Here is a 13,452-nt window from a genome sequence, read left to right as displayed (position 1 = left end):
ACAGGTTGTATAAATTCGATTGTGCGCGGCCACACTAAGCACCTTAATTCGGTTTTTAACCACATTAATTCGGTGGTGTGCGGCCACACTACCCCATTAATTTAAACACAGTAATTCGGTGGTGTGCGGCCACACTAACCCTAATTCGAATTAACAAAATCGATTTAGGCTCTACTCCGTTCGTCGAGGTGGAGTACAGAAATCGATTTAAAGGGCCCTTTAATTTGAATTAACTGGCTCTGTAGTGTGGACGGGTGAAGGGTTAATTCGGATTAACGCTGCTAAATCCGAATTAATCCCGTAGTGTAGACCAGGCCTTAGAGTTGGGCCTGAGCCACAAAGTTCAAATCTGGATCCAAACTCCTCCAAAATTCCCGTTGTCAAATCCAAGGTTTGCATTCCATCAATTCTATAGTGCAATGTACTGGTTTTTGGTGTATATATAATGTTGCCCTCTAGTGGCTAGCCCACAGGGACTATGTGATGGGACATGCCCCCATCTTACTGATAAGCTAACGAGCATTCCTGCACTCAGGCAGTGCCAGTTAGGTGCACTTGCAGAACATGCTCCGCCTGGAGAAGTGGAGTTTAAAAGGGTGAGACTGGCCACACAAACTAGAGGGTTGGGTTTGTTTTCTTCCTAGGAGCAGGGAAGCTGCCAGGGACTGCTAGCAAGCTCTGCTAGCAAGGGGAGCTCAGTCTGAGGCAGTTGCTAGCCCATCCTTCTCCCCCTCCTTGTCTGGGGCAGACTGGCCTTATGAGCCTGATATGGATGAAGGATGCTGAAGGGATCCTTGCATCCAGTGAGCTGTGGTGGGACCTGGGGAGTGCTGCCAGGGACAAGAGGCAAATGAACATAACCAGACTCAAGAGTCAGAAAGGACCCTGAGAGTGAGCTGAACTCCTGCTGGAAACAGTCAGATTGCTCGGCAGTGGGTGTATGTAGGGGACCCATGGGTAACAGATTCAAAGAGACTACAACTGATCCCAGGTCGAGAGTCGGCTGACTACAGTTATGACAATTGCAAAGTAAGGACATTCTTCTTTAGTTAAAGGGCAAGAAGCCCGTATTTTTGGAGCAGAAGGAACAGGGGTCTAGACCTAGCACTGTGCGTGCGATTAATAAATTTGCCAGTTGTCTGCAGCACATGGGTTTTTTACAATAGTGACCAGCCAGGTAGTGCAGATCAGGATCCAGATTCATAGATTCCAAGGCCAGAAGAAACCATTGTGATCATCTAGTCTGACCTCCCGTATAGCACAGACCAGATAACTTCCCTCAAAATAATTCCTTCAGCGGAGCTTTTAGAAAAACATCCAATCTTGGTTTTAAAATTGTCAGTGATGGAGAATCCACCACAACCCATGGTAATTTGTTCCAATTACTCTACCTTATTTCCAGTCTGAATTTGTCTAGTTTCAACTTCCAGCCATTGGATCGTGTTATACCTTTCTCTGCTAGACTGAAGAGCCCATTATCAAATATTTGTTCCCATGTAGGTACTTATAGACTGTGATCAAGTCTCCCTTTAACTGTATCTTTGTTAAGCTAAACAGATGGAGCTCCTTGAGTCTATGACTATAAAGCATGTTTTCTAATCCTTTCATCATTCTCATGGCTCTTCTCTGAACTCTCCAATTTATCAACATCCTTCTTGGATTGTGGACATCAGAACTGGACACCGTATTCTGGCAGTGGCTGCACCACAGTAGAGAGGTAAAATAACCGCTCTACTCCAATTTGAGATTTCCTCTGCTTATTCATCCGAGAATTGCATTAACCCTTTTGGCCACAGCATTGCACTGGGAGCTCATGTTCCGCTGATTATTCACCATGACCCCAAATCTTTTTTAGCGTCAACCATTCAAACATCTAGAAAGTTAAGGAGTTATTAGATCCTGGCTTTGATTAACACCCCATTTCTCATTTGTTGAATCATGTCATGAGTAATATCAATAAACCTCCATGAACACACACAGTTGGCCAGTCAAAACACAGGATGTTTGAATGGGATGTTATGAATTGTACTCAACTGAATGTTTTAAAGGGATACTGTCAAGATAAAAAACATGTATTTTTAGTTCCTTTTTTCTATTCTCCTCTATTCATGTTCTTATAATGTGATATATACTTGTAATACCTTGGATTTTATAACTAAACAAATCTTTCAAATCTGGCTTACTTTTCACCATTTATGTGTTTGTGTTTACTTTCTCAATTTTACTCAAATTGTAGAGTGCAATTAGATTCTACATTTGTAGAGTGAAGTGAGCCTTCCTGTTTATAGTCAGTGGAACTGATACTTCTCTCACTTACATCACTGCAAATCAGAAGTAACTCCACCAACATGAACTGAATGTGGTGAGAGCAGAATTAAACCTCTGAGTAGCTTGCCTTCTGTTTTATCTAAATCACACAGGCAATTCTGAAAATCCCACCTGCTGTTATCTTTGGGTTCACACTACTACGGGGCAGTGTTTATATCCAAAAATACCCCTATATTTGTTTTTCTGGAAAAGGTGTCATAAAAACACTTATAGTGAGATTTCCTCAGTCACCAATGGAATTTGGATGCCCAATTCTCATAACAATTACTGGAAAATAGGACTCCAAATCCTGTCGGTGGCTTTGAAAAATCTCAGCTTTATGTTCTTATTACATTTTTTTCAAGTCAAAACCTATGTAGTGAGTCTCAATATGCCTCATGAGGCTCCCTTTATAAAGTGCCTTTATATTCTAATTTGGTTTTTGATACTTAAAAAAATATGCTCATCATAATCTTGAGGCACGTATGCATTAATTAGGGGTCAGTTGCAGCCGTGGTATAACACCACTGAAGTCAGTGGAGTTACATCAGGATAAATACGGCTTACGTGCTTTGGAATCAGGAGCAACATTTCAGAAAAATTCAAGGGGAGAGAGCAAAGTCGTGTCAGCATATAGAACATTGTGTGATTATATTATATCCTGCAAAGCTGGGGGAGAAAGGGTCGTGGTGGGAGGAGTGGAAGACATAATGGAGCATAAAAACCTATGAAAAGCTAGTAGGGGCTGCCCCTCGGCACCAAATCACACCTCTATATAGAGTAAAAGAGGTGCAAGGTTTCGCCCGTTCCTTTCCCTCCTCTACCCTAATTTCCCCCTTTTAAAAACTATTCTTTTTTGGGTCCCCAGCTGCTTTCCTGAAGGCAGAAATGTATCCGTACTTCCTTCAGTTACCCATCTCCTGCACCCACCACCAACACTCTGCCTGAGTGAGTTACGTGCCACTATTAAAGAACGCTGCATCCAAAATACTAGATCCCTTCTTTATCACCATTTTAATGGAAATGGACGATAATTTTCTCCCACCACCGTGAAGAACTGCTGGGAACCACAGCAGTGACTATTTCTTTTTCAAAATGGATCCATTTGTCCTCTAGGGCCAGATCCTGCAAGGTCATGATATATCCCTGAGTACCCTTAGTGCCTACTGAAGCTAGTGGGTTGCTCAACACCTTGCAGGATTGGACCTTTAAAGCGCTACCTGTGGCTGAGTGTCCTTTTCCCATGTCTAGGATGACTTAGAAGCTCTAACTCAGCTTTACTAGCCATGGGATATTGCTCGAGTCTGATGTCTCGCTGGTGTTGTCAGCATTCTCTCAAGTATCAATATTGCCACAGAACATCTGTGCTCCCTTGGTGATTAACCTAGCGTGAGGGACGCTATTGGAAGTACATTTTGTCACCCTTAAGTCCAACAAACACATCTGGTACACTAAGCTGTGCGGTTAATTAATGAGCTGGAGAATTGGGGTTCCCTGCCCTGAGTGATGCACTGATGTGAGCTGCTCAGCACTGTGGGCAGCATTTTTATAAAAAGGCCAGTTTGGGGGTGGAGGTGGGGGAGTCCCTAGTAGTTTTGGATGTCTCAGAGTACTAATAATGAGCTACTAATCTATAACCTCTACATCAACAACTCAAATCCAGTCTACATCAGTAGTTGATACCTGGTGCCATTCAGTGGTCTATGCAAATGATCTCAGTCCAGTTCCTGTTACACCGATAACACCATCACAAATGGGCACTCAGAAGAGAGGCCTAGGGCTATGTCTACACTACTGCGGTAAGTCGACCTACTCTACACAACTCCAGCTACGTGAATAACCCAGATTTCCAGCTGACTCCAGATGGATCAGAGCAGATTTGGGAAACTCTGTGAACGTAGCCTCTCGAATACTAAAAGAGTGACTAACGTAGCTGGAGTCGACGTACCTTAGGTCGAGTTACCGCAGGGTCTACATCGCGGGGGGTCGATGGGAGAAACTCTCCCGTCGACTTACCTTACGCTTCTTGTCGGGGGTAGAGTACAGGGGTCGACTGGAGAACGATCTCCTGTTGATTTGGCAGGTCTTCACTAGACCCGCTAAATCGACTGCCGGTGGATCAATCTCAGAGCGTGGATCCTGGCTGTAGTGTAGACCTGCCCTAGGATTGAATGGGCATGGAGAATAAATTAACCTCCCACCGGTGGTCCCTCCAGAATAAGGATGAGACACACTGGAGGGAACTGAGTATGAAAGCTTGCACTGCTGGTGCCTGGGTTATAGTTGTGCTGACCCTGCTCCCATTGAAGACAAGGCGAGCAGGAGCAGGCTTTCCATTGGTATGTAGCAGAGCTCTGCAGGCCTGTCAATTGAGCAACTTCACCTTTTTTTTTTTTTTTTTAAGTGACAGCTACCAGCTGTGCCCACAGAGAATCCCTCCCTGAGTGGAGAAGGGGCCCAGATTTCGCAGATTTGGAAAACTCTGTGAATGTAGCCTCTCTAATACCCAAAGAGTTAGAAAGGTCAGAAGTGGTGGTGAGAGGCTATGGGAGAGGAATTATGCAAAGCAGCTGTCTGCAGAAACCCAGTGAAACCTGACAATCAAAGAGAAACCAATATTTAAATAAAGTTAACCGATTAGGGGTGAGTGCTTAAAAGAGTTTATTGGATTTGCAGCAGATACAGCACATCTAGACAATTTATCATTAGAATTAAATGTACCATTAGGAGGGTATAGAGCACAAGTGAGGCAATTAAGCACAGCACAGATTATCTGGGCTTGGGGGCGAGTGATGCTTTTATTAAGGAAGAACACAGGAGACAGATCTACTTAGTAGGATTATGACTAGTTTGAAAAAAAATCAGACGTGGAGATTACAGAAAATTGACTGGATTTTCTGGAAATTTTTCCCTCCCAGCATCCTTTCCAACAAATTAATTCACAATATCCTCATTCCAGCCACTTGATTTAATGTTCATGTGTTTTCTTTAACTCCTTTTGCTGGCATAATAGTATTGGGAGCATAAGCTTTCGTTCTTACCCACGAAAGCTTATGCTCCCAATACTTCTGTTAGTCTCAAAGGTGCCACAGGACCCTCTGTTGCTTTTTACAGATTCAGACTAACACGGCTACCCCTCTGATAATAGTATTGGTTACTTCATTAGTCTCTTGTTTCTAATCTCGAATGTCTGGAGGAATCCTTTAATCACAGTAAGAGCGTGCCCCATGGGGGATACTGACACTTCCCAGGGGTTTCTGCCTCTCAGTTTCTGGCTGAACAATACACCCAGGCCGCGATATGCACTCAGGCATGATATGCCCCCAGTTGTCTTTTCCTGCTTAAATATAGTAGTGCCCCTGCAGAGCTACAGCTCGCTCAGAAAATCTCTGCAGGCTGTGGAGAGCCAGTTGGGGTCTGCTGTGTTTCAACTGCTTTGAGCCTCGCCGGAGTTAGCCACCAACACTTTCACTTATTCACAAATGTTGGCGATACAGGGCCTGATCCAAAGCCTGTTGAAGTCAACAGAAAGGCTCCTGTTGACTTCAATGGGTGGTGAATCAAGTGTTGTTGTAAATTTAGCATTTGCAGTGACGAATCACTAAACAAATGAGCATGAATCAGTGTATTATCTCTTTGGCCATATCTGAGACTCTTGAATGTCTGTGGTCCAAGGCCTCATACCTGCAAGCCCTCCATGTGCAGACTTCTCATTGACTTCAGTGGGAATCTCTCCCACAGAAAGCTTGTAGGAGCTGACCCTGCATGGACTCTCACAGTGAAGAGGTTTCAGAGGGGTAGCCGTGTTAGTCTGTATCAGCAAAAACAACGAGGAGTCCTTGTGGCACCTTAGAGGTGCCACAAGGACTCCTTGCTGTTTTTACAGTGAAGAGGCTGTCACAGCAAGAAGAAAGCCAGCTGAAGCTCCAACTGGAATAATTAGCCAATAATAAATGCCAGTTTATGCCTTATGCCTTCTTCTATTGGCCCTACCTGCCCTTTCCTGACTTCACATCTTTCTCTGTGACTAAAACTGACAACATGTGATTAGAGGCTCTGCTGTTAGATGTTTAGATGTAGTCAGAGAAGCTGCAGTCACATCATTTATACTGATTAACTGCTATACTGTAACTTGTCATGTACATACTACACTGCAACCTGTGTATTTTAATATGGCAACAAAAATCCAAGGTTAAAAACTGCTCATTTAGGAGGAAGTTTCATAGTGGAGCAAGTTGGAGAAACATAAGCAGAACTGAGCACTGTATAGTTTATGTACTTTGCTCAGCCAGTCTTTCCTTGCGTTCTCTCTTTATAGTTACTTTAGATATTTACGTTTGAATGAAAATATTCTCCCTTGCAAGGACCCTGGCGTTTGCCATGGGAAGGAAGGTGAATTAACAAAGTGATTTAATTTAATAACTGTGGTTTATATCTCAGTGCCACCATCCAAGACGCAATAGGGTTTTCCAGTCCACATTTGATTCCTAGGCAGTGGAGCCTAATTGCCACCTAGCAACTTCTCAGGCCTTCAGAGTTCCAATAAATGCCTTAATAGGACAGCAATAGCAGATAAGTCAGCAGCCAATCTGAAATTATATACAATTTAGCCCAAGATTCTACACAATTGCTTTCCCCTCCTCCACTACACATGCTCCCTCACTTACACACACACTCCTCTAATTCCCATTTTAATAATTACATTGAATGTAACTAAATGAGGGTTCTGCAGTGACGGCATTGAAGCACATAAAACAAACTGATTTTCCTCCAGCACCAATCCAGGCTAATGGTCACTGCTTTACACTAACATGTGGGAGACCAGGATGAGAACTTGGATTTTATGCTGTAGGTCATGTTCTGGGCTCCAGGGGTTAGAGCCTATATGGGAGAGCCATATACAAAGAAAATGTTATTAATCCACATCTAAGACCACAAGCAGAAGTATGTCGCCAAAAGAGGCATTGATGGAGGTTTAAATATTTCATTTGTAATGCTCAGTAAATACTGGATGTAGCGATTTAGATGTAGACACTACATGGTCCAAGACCAGAAGCATCTCTTTTTTCATCTCATGAGGGGCTTTGGTTGTAGTGGAATGTGATTTCATTTGAAGGGGAGAAGCACATTTAATGCAACTGCCAATCTATTTGGAAAGAATGAAATAAGGGGCCTGAATCCTTTCCGATGCCCCTGAAAAATAATTTTGAAAGCAATCTTATTTTCTAAATGATTCGGTTCCTTTAAGGTAACATTTAATGGCTCTACAATCGCAGTGATTGCAGCCACATCTTCTTTGTGAAGAAGGGCAAACACAACAGGGAGAGATGGAATTCAAAAGGCACCAGAGGCACAAAACCAGGAGAGCTTTTCCAAACCACCTCATAAAGGAGAAGTGACTCTATGTGCATTTAGGCTGCCCGCAAGGTTTTCTTCATCTCTGTGTAGTGGGAGCTGTGGGATATTAGCTTTATATACTTGGGAAATGGTTTTGGCTTTAAGCTAAGCCATGTAAATGCACCCAGATACTATGAGCCAAATTCATCCCCGTACCAGAGCTGAGCTTGGGGCCAGGCACCAGGAAGTCCCAATAAGGCAAACCTTTGTCACCTGTGCGCCTCCACCCTGCTGGATTGTCCGGTGCAGGCTGAAACAGCCGGAGGGGCACTTGGCTGACCATAGCCCTGATGGGCCACTCCCTCAGCCAGTAATAGCTGAGGTGTAGCCTGGCCATGGCTCCTTTGTTCTGGCATGCCCCCTACACCAAAAGGGTTCAGCAGGAGCCTCACACAGGGTCAGCTTTGCCAATCCCAGGCCATCCTGGGACTCCTCCTATGCTCGGGGCATTTCTTGGGGTCCATTAGTGCAGCTTTGACTCTGCCAACATGAAAGAGTCCTAATGTAAAGGCTGTGTCAGTCACCCGTGAGTCAGGCCTTATGTGCTAATTGTCTAATAATAAATGTTTCATTATTATTAATAATAAATATTATGACACTCACCATTCTGACTGAATTAAGTGCCCATCTTCATTGGAAAAATTTAGTATCTCTCTGTTCTAAAGCTTTTAAAGGTGAAAAAGCAGCTTTTAAAGAACTCAATTCAAGTTATTATTTAGTGAGTCCCTTCAGGGGGTTTACTCTTGCTCCCACTGAAGTCAATGGCAAAATCACTGACTTCAATGAGAACAGGATCAGACCCACAGGGTACTTCAGACCCTCACGCAACTGAGCACCGACGCCTGTATCCTTACAATACTAACTGCCAGATCTTTATCAAGTCCTTCTTTGCAAATAACTTCGGACAGAGCAGAAGACGCAGCTGGGATTCTTTTCATCTTTGCACATGGACACACAGACTTCACAAGTGTTCAGAAGTGAAGAGGTAACTTTTTGGATGACTTCTGCCTTTTCTAACAGTCTCTGATCAAGCTTGAAGATGTAATATTTTTCACAGTGGATGTCTCAGAGACAGCATTTGGGGAAGAAAAGGGCATTTCAGAGCCCTGCATCTGGGGTTAGCCAATTAGTTCTGTATATCCAGCTCTTCTGGGCCAGTTGGGAGCCACCAGGATGACCCAGCATCATATTTTTGTTACCAGTTTTAGTTCTTTACACAAAGGAGGGTTTGGCAGAAATGTTTAGGCTATTTGAAATGTCCATCTGTTATGAATTTACTGCTCTGGAAGTTGGCTACTGATACAAACAAGCAGACGAATGGAAATCTCCATCTTCTTACAATCATCTGGCGGGCTTGTTGGTGAGGAGACCAGTTCCCAAGAAGAATTCTAGTTCTGCTTAACTTATCATCTTTAACAATATGTATCCCTGGGACACAGAACACCATTATAGCATTCTTGCTGGGCACATGACTAGACTTAGCATCTCCTTCATTCCTGGATCCCTGATATATACAGTATGCTAGAGCAGCTGTATTGTCCATCTATATCATCCTATGAATACCTAGTTTTGTTTTATTTTGAGAGCTAACAAAATAAACCAGATAATTCCAGAATAAAGGGCCAAAACCTGAGGTCCTTACTCTGTTTTTATTCAGTCTTTGCTCAGGCAGACTCCCACTGATTTCAGTGGCAACTGTAGCCACTTTAATGTTTTACTTCCATGCAAGCTTGCTTAAGTAAAAAACTAGTAAAATCTGAGTAAGGATATAGGGATTTCTGCCCAGAAACAGGATCCCTTCTCTCACAATAATATCATTTGCTCCAGGGTAGGGTAAAAAAAATTCCTGGCAAGTCCCATCACCCTGAAGGTTTGGCATCTGTTGTCAGGTTTACCTTTCCAGAGTCCCAAAGCATTGTGCCTGCTTCATTGGTCTCCTCTTTTAGTCACCATGATAAAATGAACTCCACATTCATTGGAAGAAGACATTTCTGACCTAGAGTACTTTTTTGTGAGTCCAGTGTCAGTCCATAAACAGGTCTTGAATGGAGATGGTCCCAAGAAATCAGTGGCATGTAGGATATGACCAGCCCATCAGTTGATACCTTCCCCTGTGATTGTATATCTGTAGTGCTTCACTGAGGTTTAGTTCATTTTCATCTGAAGAAAAGACATTTACTGCCTTTGTGGTCAGTAGTACACCCAAATGATTAATACTCTGAGTTTGCCATGGTTATGCGTGATTAATGATCGGGAGTTTGTAGAGAAACCCCATCTCAACCTTAACTCTAATGTCACAATAGCAATGCTGTAATATGGAGAAAGTTGTGGGAAAGATGAGGGTCTCACTTTGTCAACTTTGACATTGGGTGGCAGTCGCACTTTCAAGTGCTTGGTATGCAATGGACATCCAGGTATCTACTTTTCTCTTTATGTTTAGAACTTTGTGGAACTGAATTAGGGTCTGGTACCATATCAGAATGAGAAGTGTTACAACTTTCATCTATTGGACATAACTATCTGCCTGGAGAGCACAGTATAGTTTCATCACAGCTGGTGGACTGGTGTCCTCATTTTACTTAGAGTGTTTCTTTTTCATTTCCAAAGCAAATGTATTGAATTTAGTAACTCTGTTTTTGACTCTTCTCAGCAGAAGGGGCACTGCTGTGACTGATCAGTTCAGAGGCAGAGGAAAGGGACTGACTCTATGCAGCTGGAGGCAGCTGTTGGACCTCCTGAGGGCACAGAAAGTTCAGGATTGGTGACTTCTGCCTGTTAATCAGACATGGAAAGGAAAACCCATAGTGCCTGGCTTGGCAGCAACCTGAAACACAGAATAAGCATTCACTGCAGGATCAAGTAACAAGAGAAGGTGGATTGGGAAGGGGCCAATTTTTTTAAAAACACAAATATCTTCAATAATTAGCAAAGGTAGGAAGACGTAAAAACACATTAATGGTAAATGTGATTCAAATTTAATGTAAATTGTTTCTCTTGCTTTTAAATATATTTTAGTGGTGGGAGAAGGTGTTGTATTGACAGCCATAGGCACAGAAAGGGCTGTGAGGGTGTAACCCTCCTCATGTGTCTCAACCACGATTTGGAGGGACCATACCTAAAACTGAAACAAATGGTCAGTTTCCTTGCCCAGTCAATCTGCAGAGATTGCTAGCAAGGGTGCCAGTTGTGATGATGACTAGTGATGTAGACATCTGTCCATTGGGAACTGGATTGAGATTGCCAGCTGTTGTTATGGTTTGAATATATGTCTAGAGGATGCTAGGAGTGCATTTTATAAATAGAATATATATAAATAATATGCCAAAAACCACTCATCAGATGTAACGATTTCTGGTTCCACCCACCTGGGTTGGATTCTCACTAGAAATGGACCCAAGCTGTGAATTTCAGATCCACATTCAAATTGGAACTTCCCTAAAGTGTGAGGTTCAGGTCCATTTCTAGTTCAAGCCAGTGACCTAGAAGCAAAAGTCTAAGTCTGACACACTTTAAAAGTTTCCCTTGCTAAGGCACCAACTTGTGCGTCAAGTTAGCATCTGAATGTTTTTCAAGTCCAGTTTAACTCGCAGCTGTACCTGACTATTGATGTTATCTCATCTCTGAGAGTAAGCCACGAGTGTAAAATGGGGAAAGGTATGGAAATTACTGTCATCTTTACTAGGCTTGGAAATGGGATGCCTTTGGCAGGAGGAATCCAGAGTATCACCATGTACACACAGATCACAGGAGCGTATTTAAATAGGGAGTCCTGCTGTATTAATCCTGGACTTGGCAGCAATACAAACATCGAGGAAGTAATTGCAAGCATCAGTGCGGTAAGGAACAGGAAGACATTGAACAAAGCTCCAAGTTGAGAGAATGAGAACAGGAACCCCTTACAGCACAGAGAACGCAGTATATTAAGTCTTGAGTGATGCATCATTTTAAAGACCCACCTTGGCTTTGTTGTCCATAGTAACAGCCAGCTGCATCCTCTTTCCCATCCTGAATGTAAACATATGATCTGCTTCCTCCTCATCTTCCTCCTCACTGCCGACTCCAAACCCTGGGCTGGTGGGGCAGCTGCTTCCCCATTTCTCACTCACCACCCTTTTCTCCTGAAAAGCCAATCGGTCTGTTTAGAAAACAGGTTCTTTTGGGGTTACCAGTGTGTTTCCATTTTAGGAAAAACCTCTGCCTCAACAGCTGGGAGAGGGCAGCTGTGGAAATGTTAGGACTTGCTCCACGGGATGCTTTTCACTCCAATTACAATACCATGACATTCTTCCAAAGAGCAAAACAACAGGCACTTTGTCTGATTAGCAGTGAAACCCACAAATCTAAGTGGGTCCGGAAAACCCATTACATTTACAAATCTGACATTTCAGACTAAAATGTCAAAGGTTTAGGAAACAGATGTCATCATTTTCTTGTTAACGCTTACGGCTAGATTGTGCAACCCTAACTCCTGGTGCTGATTACTTATTGTTGACACCAGCAGACTACTGGTGTGAGTAAGTGCTCACCATTATAAGGGTTGGACAATCTAGTCCACAGAATGTTCAGTTTCTGGTTAATAACATCTTTCATCTCCAGTATGAAAGGGAAAAATTGTGCAAGCCTACAGTAAAGCGAGGGCCAGTGGGTTGCTGGAAAAAGGGAAAGACAGTCTACAAGTGAACCTAATAAAGTAATTGTGTGAACAATCCAACATCAGGGAAAAGAGACAAGGGTACGTTTGGGCTACTTATTCCATGAGCTCTGCTGTCATTGCATTCACTTTAACACAGGGCTGCATGCAGAATGTCAAGGAGGACTGGCCTTGTGATGTGTTGGGCCTAAAGTGCTGGGAGGGGTGGATCAGGCCACGAATTGCCTCCTCTCTAATCCTGCTGCTAGTGAATGGGTAGGACTGTCTGTCCGTGATTTGTTTAATCCCCCTCTAGACCCAGAGATATAAAAAAAGACTGGGACAGCCCATGAGTTGCAGAGTTTGCATGGGAAACCCTATTGGAAACCATGCGTGGGAATCCCTAATGGCCACCTGTTTCGCTTGTTCTTAAGGCTGACCCTTGTATAAGGGAAGGAGGGAGAATGCCCTGTTTGGACCTATGATATTTTCTTCTTATGTGCGTTCTGCAGTTAAATCCACGCCTTGACGCACATTTGGAACTCCTATTTTTCACCCTACAGCAGAGATAAAGCATGTCTATTTTGGATATATGTCTGCGACCATGTTTGTATTCATGTCTGGGAGTTCATATACATGTGAGCGTGCATATGTACATGCACACACATCTGCTTGCTTGTATTTGTGTACATGCCTGCATCTGTGGGAACAGGTCTGTGTGTGCAGGCTAATGTATATCTGTGCATGAATCTATTCAGAACCTTTAAGTCTTTTGGGGAGTGGTTAGGTTCTGATTCCTGATACTCTGAATGCCTATTGTACATGCTGCCTACTACAGAGATAGCAGCTCTGAGTTCGTAAGGAAGGGATTCTTTAGTGAGAAGTTCACTTGTGGGAAGCAAGACTTACGTTATGGGCCTTGGTGATAGTAATAGTCAGACCATCCTGCTTGGGTCTCCTGGAAGTGACAGCCATGCCCTCCTGCTCTGCTCGCTTTCTGTCCTCTTCTATTTCCTGAAACAGTCAAGTCCACATCCAACATCAGATCTTCCAAAGGTCTGTGACAAATCAAACCCACTCAGGCAGGGAGAGGAAAGGGCCATGAGCTTTGCATGTAC

At 43.3% G+C, this 13,452-nt stretch overlaps 1 protein-coding gene across 1 annotated transcript in view; it reads right to left on the bottom strand.

Annotated features, from left to right (window-relative positions):
* CCDC9B (coiled-coil domain containing 9B) overlaps window positions 1-13,452 on the bottom strand; it is a 102,261-nt gene that overhangs the window by 69,175 nt on the left and 19,634 nt on the right. The window contains exons 3-4 of the mRNA XM_026651262.2: window positions 13,244-13,348; window positions 11,661-11,822 (exon numbers count right to left, since the gene is read on the bottom strand). Of these exons, the coding sequence (XP_026507047.2) occupies window positions 11,661-11,822; window positions 13,244-13,348 (267 nt within the window). The remainder of the gene's footprint in view (window positions 1-11,660; window positions 11,823-13,243; window positions 13,349-13,452) is intronic.

The sequence above is a fragment of the Terrapene carolina genome, unplaced genomic scaffold, assembly GCF_002925995.2.
Source record: "Terrapene carolina triunguis isolate 2854851 unplaced genomic scaffold, T_m_triunguis-2.0 Scaffold96, whole genome shotgun sequence".
NCBI lineage: Eukaryota > Metazoa > Chordata > Testudines > Emydidae > Terrapene > Terrapene triunguis.
This window is presented reverse-complemented; position numbering and strand designations above follow the sequence as displayed.